This window comes from Miniopterus natalensis, chromosome X, assembly GCF_054644295.1.
Source record: "Miniopterus natalensis isolate mMinNat1 chromosome X, mMinNat1.hap1, whole genome shotgun sequence".
Lineage (NCBI taxonomy): Eukaryota > Metazoa > Chordata > Mammalia > Chiroptera > Miniopteridae > Miniopterus > Miniopterus natalensis.
The window spans coordinates 80,330,199-80,345,049 of NC_142103.1; the positions used below are offsets into that span (position 1 = coordinate 80,330,199).

General features: G+C 38.3%; 2 protein-coding genes across 6 annotated transcripts in view; one reads left to right on the top strand and one right to left on the bottom strand.

Annotated features, from left to right (window-relative positions):
• Positions 1-14,851, top strand: part of CASK (calcium/calmodulin dependent serine protein kinase) — a 372,464-nt gene that overhangs the window by 201,061 nt on the left and 156,552 nt on the right. The window lies entirely within an intron of this gene.
• GPR34 (G protein-coupled receptor 34) lies at positions 12,515-14,229 on the bottom strand. Its single transcript, XM_016219802.2, has one exon. It carries the CDS (start codon positions 14,154-14,156, stop codon positions 13,014-13,016), a length of 1,143 nt encoding a protein of 380 aa, XP_016075288.2. The 5' UTR covers positions 14,157-14,229; the 3' UTR covers positions 12,515-13,013.

The window sequence follows — 14,851 nt, forward strand, 5'->3', positions numbered from 1 at the left end:
CCTGCTTTTGAGATACTTGTGTATCAACTGTGTTTTTTACCCTGACTCCAGAATTCATCGGAGCGGTACAGTAAGAATGGGTTCAAAGGGCGGGCCTGTGGTCAATCCGTGGTGAGCTGGATGCAGCAGGGGTGCACAAGAGCTTCGCCTCACGTAGATTATTGGGGTTAGGATTAAGAGTCCCTTATTAACTTCCCTCAGAGCCAGAACCCACAGGATGCAGGACAACTCAGTTATACCTGCACCTCTGTGCTTCAGTTAGACACTTATTTCAGGCTGTCCAAGCTAGTGTCTAAACTGGCTCCAGTCGGCCTTTTCAGGAGCTCAGGGCATTGGGAGGCTGTGCGCAGTGAGAGGAGACATGCCTTACGTAGTCCACATTAGAGCATCACATTCAAAAGATACTTATTTCTCCAAAAGGAGAGAGAGCAGTAGAAGCCCTTTTTTATCCAATTCAGTGCACACCCAAGCCCGTGGTTGCCTTTAGGAGCGAAGCGCAGACCTGTTACTCAAAGCTGTGGTTTGTTCAAGGCTTGCTGAGCACCCTGCTGTCTTCAGGATGTGGTATCTGGCCGCAGCCCTGTCTCCCGTTACACTGCTCTCAGGCTCTCAGCACCTACTATGAGCAGCTATCGTTGTGGCCATCCCACCCGTAATCGGGGCGTGAAGAACCTCATCTTGCTCCTAAGAGCTGGTTTCTCAGCAAACCATGGGAGTATTTCCCTCAAGAACTATTATAAAGAGCCGAAATTACAGCCCAAAGTTTGGAAATTTCTGATAGTACAGAAAAATGATTCGCTTTGTAAGAAAGGTGTAATGACAAGACTTAAATGGGCCCGCTAATCAGTGTTTCACTATACTTCACCTTTGGCTTTTGTCTTGTCATATAGGGAGGAATGCCCTGGAGAGACATTGTCTTCTAGAAATGCCCACCACAGAGACACTGTAGCGGTGTCGGTGGCAGTCATAACAATTAGAATAACCCCAGAGGTTGCTGTTAGATAGCACATGGGAAGGAAGAGAAGAAACTTTAACATCGGTTTAGATGAGGCGAAAAAACTGAGGACAGGCAAATTTTGAATTTCACCATCTTTGATTCACTCAAGTTTGATTCATACTATGCTTTAGAGCCTATGGTTCTTTTTTTTTTTACAGGTTCTTTGAAAAGCCAAAAGCAAATAAAGATTTCTGAAAATAAAACATGATGATAGAATTCTAAAAATAATTTAGGCCATCATATCACCACAGGTACAAACCATAAACACCTATTCTCTGAGAAACAACGGCTTGAATTGCAATGAGATTCAGAGAATTTAAAAGGCATCCTATATCACATATACCTGGCCATTTTATTACCAATCACTTCTTTTGCTTTTCTAAATAGAATTGTCTTGAGGTTAAGTCTCCTGCTCCATGTCACTTCCTACCCTTACTTAATCAAGGGGGGAGAAGAGAGAGGTGGCAAAGGAAGACAAGGAAGAGTTTGGTGTATGGTCTTACCTCCTGTACCTGGTAGTGTCTGTATTTATTCTCTTTTTAAGAGCCCTGGGTATTGAACTAACAAGCTTTCCTAAGAACTACTTTCAGAAAATTGTTAGTAATAATAATAATACTTGAAGCCACTGCAGGGTTTTTATATAAACTCATTTAATTTTAAAATATCTTTGAGATAGTTACCATTATTACTATCATTTTCCGGAAAGAAGATTTAAGTCCATAGAAGACAAATAACTTGCCAATGGTAATATAACTGGTATATTGTCGGGCCTCCATTTGAATCTAGGTAGTATAACTTCAGAGCCCATATTCTTAGCTGCTGTCAGAATCTGGTTTATTGTTTTGAGTACAGTGACCAAAAATGTATCTCACTATATACCTGTTTCTAGTTTTAAATCTGGAAATTTATTCATTTCTGCCAACTCCCCACTGTGAAGGTACTTTTTCCTCTTTGTAATTGAGAAGTAATCTGAGGGTAATATTTTGGGACTGTGAATATATCGTTTCCCTTTCACCCAGTGGGTTTCAGCGTTCATTGATAATCCTTCATGTTGGTGGTTGCATGTTGGTAATCTTTTGATGGATGGAGATATATTAGACTTGAAGTAGTTAGTTTCAGGCATCACTCTAAACAAATCTTAGGCCCAGCCAGGCATAGCTCAGCGGTTGAGCATCAACCTAGGATCCAGGAGCTCGCAGTTCGATTCCCACTCAGGGCACATGCCCGGGTTGCGGGCTCGATCCCCAGTAGGGGGCGTGCAGGAGGCAGCCGATCAATGACTCTCTCTCATTGATGTTTCTGTCTCTCTCTTCTTCTCCCTTCCTCTCTCTGAAATCAATAAAGATATTTTTTTAAAAAGAAACTTATAAACAAGTCTTAGTATTTTAGATATTTCTCAAATTGCACTATACATGGTATAGTTTGATAGTGCTATGTTGTCTTTTCTTTCCTCCATCAAAAACCAGACAAAAATGTATTGTTTTAATGAATCTGCAAGTAAAGTACTGAATCCATGAAATATAAGCTCTCTGGAGTTTCATATCTCCAGAGATATCTGGTAGAGAAAATTAGAAAGAAGAATCTACTGTTAAATTTTAACCCAGAAAAAGTCTTTGGTGGTGCTGTGTCCAGCAGAGGGCAATGTATTACCAGCCCTAGTTAAACCTGTTTTGCTATTAAAAGCTGAAGCACTAAGTTGCCTGCATTGTACTATTTTCCAACCAGAAATGTAAAAGAATTTAAAAGTTTAGTGTTTTAAACTCTAATGAAATTATAAACTTCTTTATTTTAGTAGCTGAAAAGCACTTTAAACATTATAGAATGAAAGTAATTGTACGGACAGTGGATTTCTGTCCTTAAGATGAAAACCCAGTACCATTCACCTGCCTTTAATAAGATACACACTTGGGGGAAGGAGGGTTGTGTTGTACTAGTGATTATCATAAGAGTCTCCTTTGTAAAACCTTCACAACTATAATTATCCTAGTGGTAAAAAAATCTAACAGTGGAATATGTGAAAACTTTTATCATATTTTTAGCTTTAAAATTTTTTTTTAAGCATAGCAATTCATAGACATAGTTTTAAAAGTCAAATAATACTAAAAGGCTTGTAATAAAAACATGTCATGACTATTAATCAGTGTAATTTAAAGCATATTTCGCCTAATGAAGACCATATAGGAGAAATCACCTTCATCCTTTACTGTAGTCATGTCCTCCTGTCAGCCTAGCAAACAATGCAGATTGCTTCATCTTCAGCCTCTAACCAGTTGCCTCATGATCTCCATGGGGGAGGACATATGCTTGTTTTTATCTATGAGAACACATGGTTTGTTACTCAATTCAAAAACTCTGCCACTCCCCACCCTGCAGTAGTTTGGAAAATAGATCTATCCCTCCCTCCCTCCCTCCCTCTCTCTCTCTCTCTCTCTCTCTCTCTCTCTCACACACACACACACAGCTTTCAATTAAAATAATTAGGAGCATTGTCCTTTTTGTTAACAAAATTACTAAATTTGTTGTCACCTTTTTAGAAATCAGTAGTACACGTAGTTTTCATTTATATTTTAAATACATAATTTATATGTTGTATACCAAACCACCTTCAGACTTGGTGACTTATGGCAACAACCATTTGTTTACTGTCAATTCTGCAATTTGTTCTGGGCTCAGACGAGCAGTTCCTCTGCCAGTCTCACCTGGGGCCATTCATGCAGCTTCTTAGTGATCTGGCAGCTCAGCTGAGGTGGATGGTCCAAGATGGCCTCACTCACATGTCTAGAACCTCAGCTGGGATGGTTGTGCAGGCCCAGCATCTCTCTCCATGTGATCTTTCACCCTGGATTTATTTACAACTTGATGGCCTCAGGGTTCCTAGAGGGCAAAACTGGGAGCTGTAAGGCCTCTTAAGGTCTTGCTCCAATGTTCTACAATGACCACCACATTTTATTGATCAAAGCAAGTCACAGTAGCTGCCCAGATTCAAAAAGTGGGCAAAAACTACCTCTAGATGGGAGGAGCTCCAGAGAATGTTAATCTACCATTTTTAATCTACCATACATCTTTAATGTTTTTGCAATTGTAATGTTCTGACTAGCTTTTTATATTTTTCCCTCGAAGTGCAGTGCATTGGCTCTTTCCGCGGGTCCATTGTTTTTTGGGTAATATTCCAAAAAGAAAAGTTACATTCATTTTGCAAAGGGACGTCCACCATGTCCCACTTTGGTCTTGGAGCTGTCAGATTGTTCTGATTATTTCTTATATTGAAAGGTGTATTAAAAGTATCATGAATCCAAACTGTTTCCTTTGTACTTTTTATCCTCTGTAAATAGCCTCTCCCTTTCTTTTCAATTTGCCCGATTTTCTGAGTAGCTTGATGAAATCTCTCACCATCCCCTGGGCCGTGAATCATCTCTTTGTTCACCATCTCCACACTGTCCACATTCCCCGCCTGTTAGTCACTTAGTATCCATCATGGTTATCAGATGAGTTGTCAGAGAGAGAGATCATATTTACATGACTTTAATGCAGTGTGTTATAATTATTCTATTTTATTGTTGTTAATCTCTTACTGTGCCTAATTTATAAATTAAATGTTATCATAGGTATATATGTATAGTTAAAAACATAGTATATGTAGGGTTCTACCCATGATTTCAAGCATCCACTGGAGCCTTGGAATGTATCCCCCACGGATGGGGAGACTAATATAGGAAGGTGATCAGTCTTGCTTGCCCCTTGTAGCTTTTGTCCCACCTTGCTAGGTTGTTTCATTTCTTAAGGTTTCGTTATTTTCAGGATCACAAATGCAAACTGTCAGAGCATGAGACCCACATTTACTTACTTAGCTGACTTCTGTCGCTGCTTGCTGCATATATTTGGAACTCTAATCAGTCCCCACAAGAGCTGACCCAGTATGTTCCAGTGTTTTTCAAGTCTCGCTGGCCACAAAGGGGAACTGAATATGAGTAGGCATGCAAACCTCATCAGTTCCCTTGCAAGCAGCTGAAAGTTGTTTTTAATATAGAGGAAACTGTTTTTCTTTTGAGTAAAAACAATTTTCTACGGATGCAAAGCATTTCTGCTTCTGAAAGATCAGGGAACACACAAAAGAGGAGGGCACTAGGCTGTGAGAAAGGCGATTAAAAGAGAAAGTAAGAAAACAGACAAAACTGAGCTGGGGAAGAGAAAGGTGCTGCTGAGTACACAGGAAGGGAAAACAGTGAAGGTGTGGGTTGCTGGGGGTACTAGAAAAGTCTGGGCAAGTAATAGAACCGGAGAAGAAACAGGAAGTGTCAGTAAGAGGAAAGCGTCTATACCAGCTTTGCCAGCTGTATTAATGGAAGACATTGAGATCTTTTGGCCCAGGTTTGCCATTGCATAAAACGTGAAACTAGAACACATCAGAGTGATTACCATTCCCACCTGAGTTCATACTATTGAGCCAGGTGTGCAGGAAGGTGTCTTGTCCCCACTTCAGAATGCAACATGGTGACCCGTTTGACCACTCTGGTCACACAGAAAGCCAGGGGTCAGTAGTAAGAAAGCAAGGAAATCTGAATACCTAACATGAATATCACAAAGCTCCCAGAATCCATCAACTTATTTTAGATATAGTCTAAACAGTCTCTCTAGCAGTAAATATTTCTGAATGCCTACTGTGTGCTGAGCAAGAGACATTGGACAAATTCACTATTAAAGAAGATTCGGGGAAACTGCTTGGGGACCATTGACCATACAGCAGGCAGCCTCCTTCCCCGAAGCTGCACACATTTGGGTGGCCCTGAGGGCATTACTGCATTGGCACATGGTCACAGGTGGCCTCTGGTTTGCCACTCATTAGTAAGGTGTTGTATGTTCTGTAAAACACAAAACTTCTATTAAAGGGATCTAAAGAACATCTCGTCCAAACTTTATTAAATGCTTGAAATGCTTTGCTACCTTCCCAGCCTGCTGGGGATCCATACTGTATTGAAACAGTTCTATTAGCAAATAACTCACTAGCTTTCTACTCCATTTAGATCTGTAATTATTCGAAAACCCTCCCTTACAATCTGGTGAGACATGCTGCAGCTCCCATCCTTCACTGGTTCTCTTTCTGCTTTCTCTCCAAGGCTACACACACACATTTATGCTCGACTGTCTTTCCTTTAGCCTTCTGCTTTAAGGCTGAGGAATTGCTTTCTTTCAACGGCCCTTCACCTGTCACCCTGCCGGGTGCCTTCATTCCCCTCTTCTGCTTGCTCAAGTTTCAGAGTGTGGTTCTGACCAGCACAAAGTAGAGCGGGTCTGTTCCCATTCCTGCCCTGGGCGTTGCTGTTATTAACAAAAGCTAAAGTTAAATTGCCCTTTCTGAGTTCCTTCCCCCCCCCCCACCTCATTTCATCCAGATCAGCTTCCGCTGTGTACCTTCCCAGTTCTAATGTTTACCTTCACCTGGCAATCCCATTTTATGTATTTCCCCTGCCTCTTCTTTGGTATTTTAGTATTTGGATAACATACGTTGAATGTTTTCTGCTGGCCAGGTACTCATTTACTCCTCATAACGACGCTATGAGTTACGTTCTCCTATTATTTGCTTTTCTCAGTAGAGGAGAGAGAGCTTGTCCGAGCTTATATAGTAAGTGGAGCCAGAAATTGAACTCCAGCAGTCCAACTGCAACAGTCACCCTTTTAACCTGTCTGTTATGCTGCCTGTCAGTTCATTATTTAATAATATTTAATGCCATTGGTCTAAGGCGACCTGTTAGATCCAGCTGCGCTATAATCCTTGCCCTGGCCTTACCAATGTGATGATAACGCTCCTGGGCCACTGCTCAAGACTCTTCCCCTGGACTGTGCGTGAGTGGGCAATACCCACATCTTCCTAATCCGCCTCCCCTTTTTCTTCTAATTTCCCCTCACATACCCCCTAGTGAATGGCCAGTTCTTTCTTTAAATACACTCGTACATTTAACAGGTGGACTCCTGGGTCTAGGAGATTTTGTGTGCTTTAAAATTATTTGCATACCTGTATTCAGATGTTTGAATTTTATAGTTTAACTCTCAGAAAACAGTTCTATCTCTGTGTTCTTAGGGTACACCTCATTTGGACTCCTATGTACTATTTGTGACTGAAGTGCCAAACTGTCTTAATTATAAGATAATTTCATCTGTAATTCTTTAGCATGGTCCTTCGGGGGCGTATATCAAAGGACCAAGGTTTATCTAGATTTATTGATTAGAATATGTCTTACTTTGCCAGAAAATGTCTGGCAAAAGACACCATACAAAAAGTAACAAGCAAGTCCCAGACTGGTAGAAGGTACTTGCAACCCACATAAACAACAAAAGATTAGTTTCCAGAATATAGAGAGAGCTACTTCAACAATTTGAAAGAAAGAAAAGAATAAAAGATAAGCAACTCCTTAAGGGAAAAGCGGGGAGAGGTGTAGATACAAACAGGTACACTTACCCAAGAAGAAATCTGAATGGGCGAAAGAACACGAGAGGATACTCCATTTCGCTTGTGATTAGGGAAGTTAAAACCACAGCAAGGTGCCATTTCGCACCTACTAGGATGGCAAAAGTTAGTAAATCTGAGAAAACCAAGTATTGGTGAGGATGTGGGTAAACAGGAACTCATATCTTACTAGTCGTGGGATGGGTATATAAACTGATAAAATTATTATGGAGATCAATTTGTCACAACTAAGAGAAACTGATAACCACCAAGCATCTCCACTTCTAGGTGTTAGCCATGGAGAAATTACACACATGTGCACAGGACGTACAAGAGACTTCACTTGAGCATGGTTTCTAATAGTAAAAAAGTGGAAACCACCTAAGAGCCCATTGTTAGAGGAAATGGAGAATTGAACTTTTGTTTTATTTGCACAACAAAATACTTTACGTAAAAAAGCCCTGCGCATCAGTGAAAATGAATGAGATTTATATATGCCAAAATAAAAATAATTTGAGCGAAAAAAGTTTACAAAAGAATGTAACAGTAAGATTCTATTTGTGTAAATTTTGAAAACAAAGACTAATGTGTATATGTCATAAAAGTATAAAGTTTAAAAATCAGAATGATATACACTAACTTCAGGGGAGAGGCTACATTGGGATGAGCTTTAGTATCTCTAAACTTTTTGGATTGTGTGGGTACAAGGAAACAGTTAAGCGAAGAGGCCAAAACATTAACAACTGAGCAGTTTGGATGATGAGTGCTTAGCTGCCTGTTAAGTTCGGTTTTCTCTTTTTTGTATATTTGAAATGTTTCATAAAAAAATTATATGTGGAATTACCAAATTATAATCTAACTGTAACAGTTTCCTTTTGCTCCTGAAATAACTTGCATTGCTTACTAATGCAGGAAGATTTTATGCGTCATCAACATGTGTATCCAAACCATAATTAGAAACCTTTTTCAAAGCTCATCTTATGATGGTTCTTTATGCATTTCCTGGGCCAGAAGCAAAATTAATAAGGGTGAGATGCTCTGATTTGATTTTGTTCTTCGGTTCAACCCGTATCCTTTTGTACCAGATTATCATCCAAGTTTCAGGCAGAGCTTGCACAGAATGTACAAAGGTTGATAGCTAGAAAACTAGTCTTTAAGATTTGGATTATTTGATATCACACAATTTTGATGAGTGATAAACAGAATCTTTTGCCACAAATGCATATTAAGGCCAATTTATGTTTTAAATAAAGACATCTCAGTAATTACCATTGTGCTTGGGCAGAATGAAATGAAAATGAAAAGCACTGTCTCGGCAGAGACAATGTCTATGGAATAAAAGTCTAACAACTTGCATCCCCTGGTGGAAAATACAGTTAATACATATGTTGCAGTGCAGTGAAGACTCAGTGATAATAGTGCACGTCAAGCACCTTGCACAGTAAAAGGCGTGTAAATAAATATATTTTACTTTGCTTCCCATGTCCTCGCATGTAAATTTGAAGGGGGGAAATAAGCAAAAGAGTTTAGGAGAAACCTAGCTAGCACTTCTCTTCCAGTTCTGAGTCGACTGTTACCACAGCCCAACCAGGCCTCCTCGTCTTCATCTGCAAACCAGACTGAACTGAAGCACTGCCGCAGCCGCTCAGAGGAATGTGTTCTCAACTGGGCCATGTAGCTATGAAAAAGACATTTCTACCTCATCTGAGTTGATATAATTCAGATTATAGTCTGAGTTTCCATTGCTTTCTTCTTATCAAAAATACAAGTTCCTTGCGAAGATCATGGTGTCTTGTGGTGCCTGGCAGAAAAGTTTCTCAGTCAATGTCATATCTGGTGTGAATATTTTCCCAGTTTGTGCTTTTGCTTTTGTTTTTATGGTTTTTGACAAAAAACGAATCTACTTTTTTGAGTCAAATCTATGCATTTTTCCCTATGGTCTTATCGATAGAGAGTTCTTTCCCATCCACAAATGAATTAGTTACTTACATATTTTTTAATCTTTTTAATGGTTTCATTATTTACATTTAACTCTTTAATCCACTTACTGTGGGAGGGGGTGGGAAACAAGGTGAGGCTATAAATTGGCTTTTGATTTTAAATAAGGACGGCACTCTATTAATCCATCCCTTCCTTCCCTGATGATTTTTGTGGTGTCTCCTTGATTTGTGGTGATTCTCTCTGAGGGAGGAAAGTATATTAGAGCCACTCTGGAAACTTTTACAAAATTCAGTTAACCACCACTTTGTAAGATTCTAGCACATCTTGACTAACAGAATCGTAGCTTTCCCTCTGATTTGTTCCTGCTCCCACCCTTTTGAGAGTCATTAATTTGTCAAATAATGTTTTTCCTGTACCACTGAAGATCTGCTTAGAGGTGTATATCCTGTTCCGGAAACTGAGAAGTTTATCTTGGCATCTGTCCCACAGTGTTCTCCTTATTAAAAGATAAGAATATGTTTTAATATCTGGTAAAATAAATTTCCATTTATATTTCAAAAAGCTAAAAAATAATTAGCTTGTTAACATGTTTCTGCAGAATCCAGGTTGCCTGTTGAGAGAACTCAATTTCATGCTGTTTTTCTCTTGTGGATAACTTTCAGTAAGTCTTTGCTTCAAAGAGTTGTAATTATATTAGTTCTACTTTTATATCAGCAGGACTGAAAAATCCATTTTAAAAAGAAGTTGAAAACAAAACCTTTTGTACTAGAACAGAATCTTCTTTTTCTAGTGACCCGATCTTAGAAATTCAACCACCATCAAACCAGTTCTGCCCAGAATAGTTTTTCAAAACTGACGGCAATGCTCAGCATTTAGGTCTCACTCTGGCAGCCAGGAAGATAATTTTGCCCTTATTTGGGTTTGCATATGTGAGATGTTATTTAGAAACTTTTTCTGGAGACCTTTTGTAAAGGGAGGATATAGTACTTCTGAGTTTCCTTTTTCTGTGTGCTTCTAAAACTAAAACTTGGGTTGGGGGACGTAGGGACAGTGTTTCCTGCTCGCATACACTAATGCTTAGTGAGAAAGAAAAGGTTATATGTAATAAATAGCCTTAAATTTAGTCAGTCAGTGGCATGTTTTTTTCTACAAATTTAGAAACATTCTCAGGATTCAGGTCACTCTAAGGCATGTTCTTAGTGAAACTTCTTTTGGTAAACAAGATTTGTTATGAGCTTATAGGCAGGTTGACTTTTACCAAAATGTATCTTACCACAAATATAGCAAGCATTAACTCAGTGTACTTTTTAACTTTTTTAAGAATGCCATTGTGCAGGGCTTTATAGAGATCATCTCAAATTTTGAGACAGGTTCTAGAACTATGAATGTCTTTGTTTCTTTTAACATTTCATAAAACTAATAATAATAATGTAGTTTAACCATTCAAACTGTATGTGTACAATAGATACATGGAGGGATATAAAATATTTACCAGTAATATAAAAAAGTAATTTTGAGAACATGAGGGAAAAGCAATATTTAAAATCATATAAACAGGAATGCTAATTTTTTTTATTGTTCAAAATATTACAGATGTCCCCTTTTCTCCCCATTGACCCCTTCCAAGAAATGCCAAATTTCAGTTAGGTGGTATTTGTTAACATTGCCAAAGCAAGGCGATTAATATAAATTTTATCACTTTTTTCTGAGCCTCTAACTTTTCTGCAAATTTTAATTTTTATTCTCAAATATTTTTGTTTTTTAAATATAATTCTGCATTGGCCTATTCTTTATTCAACCAATTGTGTGCACTTATTGAAATAGAGCTACCTGAGCACTAATTGTATACAAGCCAGATCTCATGAAAATAAATTCAGCCCTAACAAAATTCTTCATACTCTTTTTTTTTTTTTTTTCATACTGTTGCATATTGATTTCTTAATCAGTGGCCTACCTGAAGTTCCAAGAAGTGTTCTGACTAAATAATTCGCATACTCTGTGAGAGAAACTTATGAATGGTTCCTCAGAGTTTGTCCTAACAAACTTTTATGTATTCAGTCAGTGGCATTCTGATTCTGTCTGACCAAAGAACAAATGCCAGCTGAGCTTTTGAGAATGGCTGCCTTGATGACATCTCCTTATTACAACTGTATGATGTTCTGTGCAGCTATGTCCAGATAGGACTAGGGGAAAAAATAAAATAGACCCCGTCTTTCAATTCTGTTAAGCACCTCTTCCTCCCCTTCTCCATTTCATTCAGTCTTCCATTCATTCACTCATTCATTCAGTTATTCAACAAATATGTACTGATTTCCTATATGCCAGGCAAGGCATTAAACTCCGGGGAGTCAGTGATGAATAAGACCCCTTTCTCTTAGATCCTACTCCAGTTCTTTTTGAACAGTCATGAAATTTTCAGAATCCGTTCCTTTTCATTCTAATCTACAGTGTTCTTTTATGATTGTGAGCTTTTTCAAACAGACATATACCCAAAACAGTGTAACAAATGCTCGTACACTACCACACACGTTTAACGGACATTAACATTTTGCTTCAAATCCCTCCACATATAACCATTAACTTTCAGCTAGTGTGCATGTTGTGTTTATTACCATGCATGGTTTTCATATTTATTGTGTATCTGTAGATCCATAAAGAATATGGTGCTGCTTCATATGTTTTTGTATTTTGCATAACTGCTTTCATATGTCACATGGCCCTTTGCAGTTTGTTTGTTTTGCACGCGACATTCTTTCTGAGAGTTCTGAGAGCTCATTTCATTAAAGCGCTGTGCAGAATTCCACTTTGTGAGCAAGCCACTGTTTAGTTCCCCATTGCTTTGCTGATGCACACTCATTTAGGCTGTTTCCAAGTGTTTAGTATTATGAGCAGTAGTTCACTGAGCATCATTACATGCTTTCTTGTGTTCATGTTTGAGGTTCTGTAAGATGTATAGGGTGTGCACATGTTCAGTTTTACTCTACCAAAGTGTGGTTCAAGGTGGCCAAGTTTTAAGTCCTGTTGCTAGGCTATTGCATTCTTAGCTCATCTCTTGTTTGATTTTACCACACAATATTTAAATTCCTTCCATTTTATCTAGACAGTGATAAATATTGGGTGATTGCATTTTTTATTAGAAGTTTATTATCATTTCATTTATTATAGAGAGATAGGCATCAATGAATACAGCGGCAAATTTACAAGCTTAAGTGGCACTCAACATATATTTTCTGACATTTTAAATCAGTCCTCAAATCATTTAACTTTAAACACACTTTAAATTAGTATCAGATGCTTAATTTTCAGTAACTACTTTAGTGACTTGAGAAACTATAACATTTCCTTTAATTATTCTATTGTTAAAGCCATAAATTTCACTTAACTTTATAATCTGTGTCATGAGTGTTAGCTTCACAATATATTTTGAAAAGATTTACATGCAGATTTAAAATCTAGTGATAAGCGTAAGCTTTTCTTTTTCTTGAAATATTTTACAATTAAGCAAATGAAATATCACAAAGAAGAAAAGAGCTTTGAGAAGATCTAAGCCTTATAAATGCTAGAGTTTTGTTTTGTAATTTTTTAGTTCTTCAAGGAATTAAGAGGCTTTTTAATATGTTTAGCCCCAGTGCTTTAAGAAATAGTGTGGATCTTAGCTGCAGTCGACATCTCATGAAGGGAGTATCCTGGTTTATATTCCGAAGTGCTTTCACTCCTGCTCGATTCCCCTTGAAATCCTCTAGAAAGAAGTTGGCACATTATTTTGCGGATATTACTGGACATCAGGAAATACATGACTGGATCTAAGCAGCTATTGAAAGATGAGAAAACCAGCATGATCTCATTGGTTTTGTGAACGATTTCCTTCCAATAACAAGATGACACATTTAGCTGTATAGAAATATAGACAAATCGGAAGGCGTGATAGGGAACAAAACATATAGTAAAAATGATAAGCACAATAAAGGAATTCCGGGCTGTAGTGGCATATTTGCCAGAATTAGGAAATTTCGACCTCCTTTTAGAAATCCTCAATAGATTCTTGCCGATCTTAATATATGAAAGGATTATGAGTAGGAAGACTAGCCAGAACATTACCACAAGAACTAAATTAAAAATTGCTTCTCCTTTTGCATTCAGCTTATCTCTATAATGGAAACACATTGTGGAATTGTGACCTCCTTTCTTAAGGGTTAAAATAATCATAGTTAAAAATCCAACAAGAGCAACTGTCCATACTGTACAGCAAACATAAATGCTTTGTTTGGTTGTTAACGCCTTCCGCTGTTGTATGGACCGATTAATTTTTATGTAGCGATCCAGACTGATGAATCCAAGCAAAATAATGCTAATGTACATGTTCATATAGAATAGTGTTCCCACAACCTTGCAAAGAATCACACCTAATGTCCACTTGTTTTGGTTAATGTGATACATTATTCGGAAAGGGAGGCAGAAGATAAGTAAGAGGTCTGCAATGGCTACGTTAAGGAGGTAAATCTGAATGGAATTTCGTTTGCGGTGAATACCCAGAAATACATAGAGGGCAATTATGTTTCCAATCAGTCCCACGATGAAAATAACCGAGTAGAATGCTGTTAACACACTAGAGAGTAATTTCTCATCCATGGGACAGGCAGTAAAATTCGATGCTCCTGAGAAGTTGTGTGGCGATTGGAGGCTGTGGTTCGTTATAAAGCACGTTCCCGGGGAGGAGCAGGGCCGGCTGCTGACTGGAGTCGTCGTTGTCATTGTTAAGACGTGACTTCTCATCATCTTCTGTAGGGATCAAAAAGGGAAGGTACCAAGTGACATGTTCCTTGTGTGTAGCTTTTATAAGGTCTTCAGATTTTTTCCTACAACAGAACGCCAAACATTGAGTCATTTGCTATTTTAATACGTTGGTTTAACTCTGAGCATAAATAATAAATGATTTCTTTTCAGACACTGTAAGAAGCTTTACTTTTATCCTACTTTGGACCATTTGAGTGTCTACACTATATATGTAGCAGCATTATGGTATCAAAAACGAGCAGCCAGAATATAGTAGAATCTCATGGAATGTCCTGCTCTAACCTTTCCTATGGCTGTGGTATATGTTCAAGGTTTGTTTTATTTATTATATTAAAATAAATAACTGAAATATGAGATCATCTTCATTTAGGGAAGTTGTTATGGGAATAGAGATGGAGGTGAAGAGAGACGACAGCTCATGTTTTTCAAAGATGAGCATCAGTTTCCCTAAAGGTAGTTATAGGCATAAGTAAGCTGGGTCCACTGATGGCCCCTGCCAGGCTTCCTACCTTCCTTCCTTCCCTCATATGAGGCATTCATTCATTATGACATGCGTTGCCACGTGGCATGTGACAGGTAAACCGTGGCAGTCTCTCATTCCATGGTAGGAATAGAAAAATGGGTCCTAAATGTCTTCCTTTTCAACCTAAGACCAAGTTGGATAAATTAAAATGATT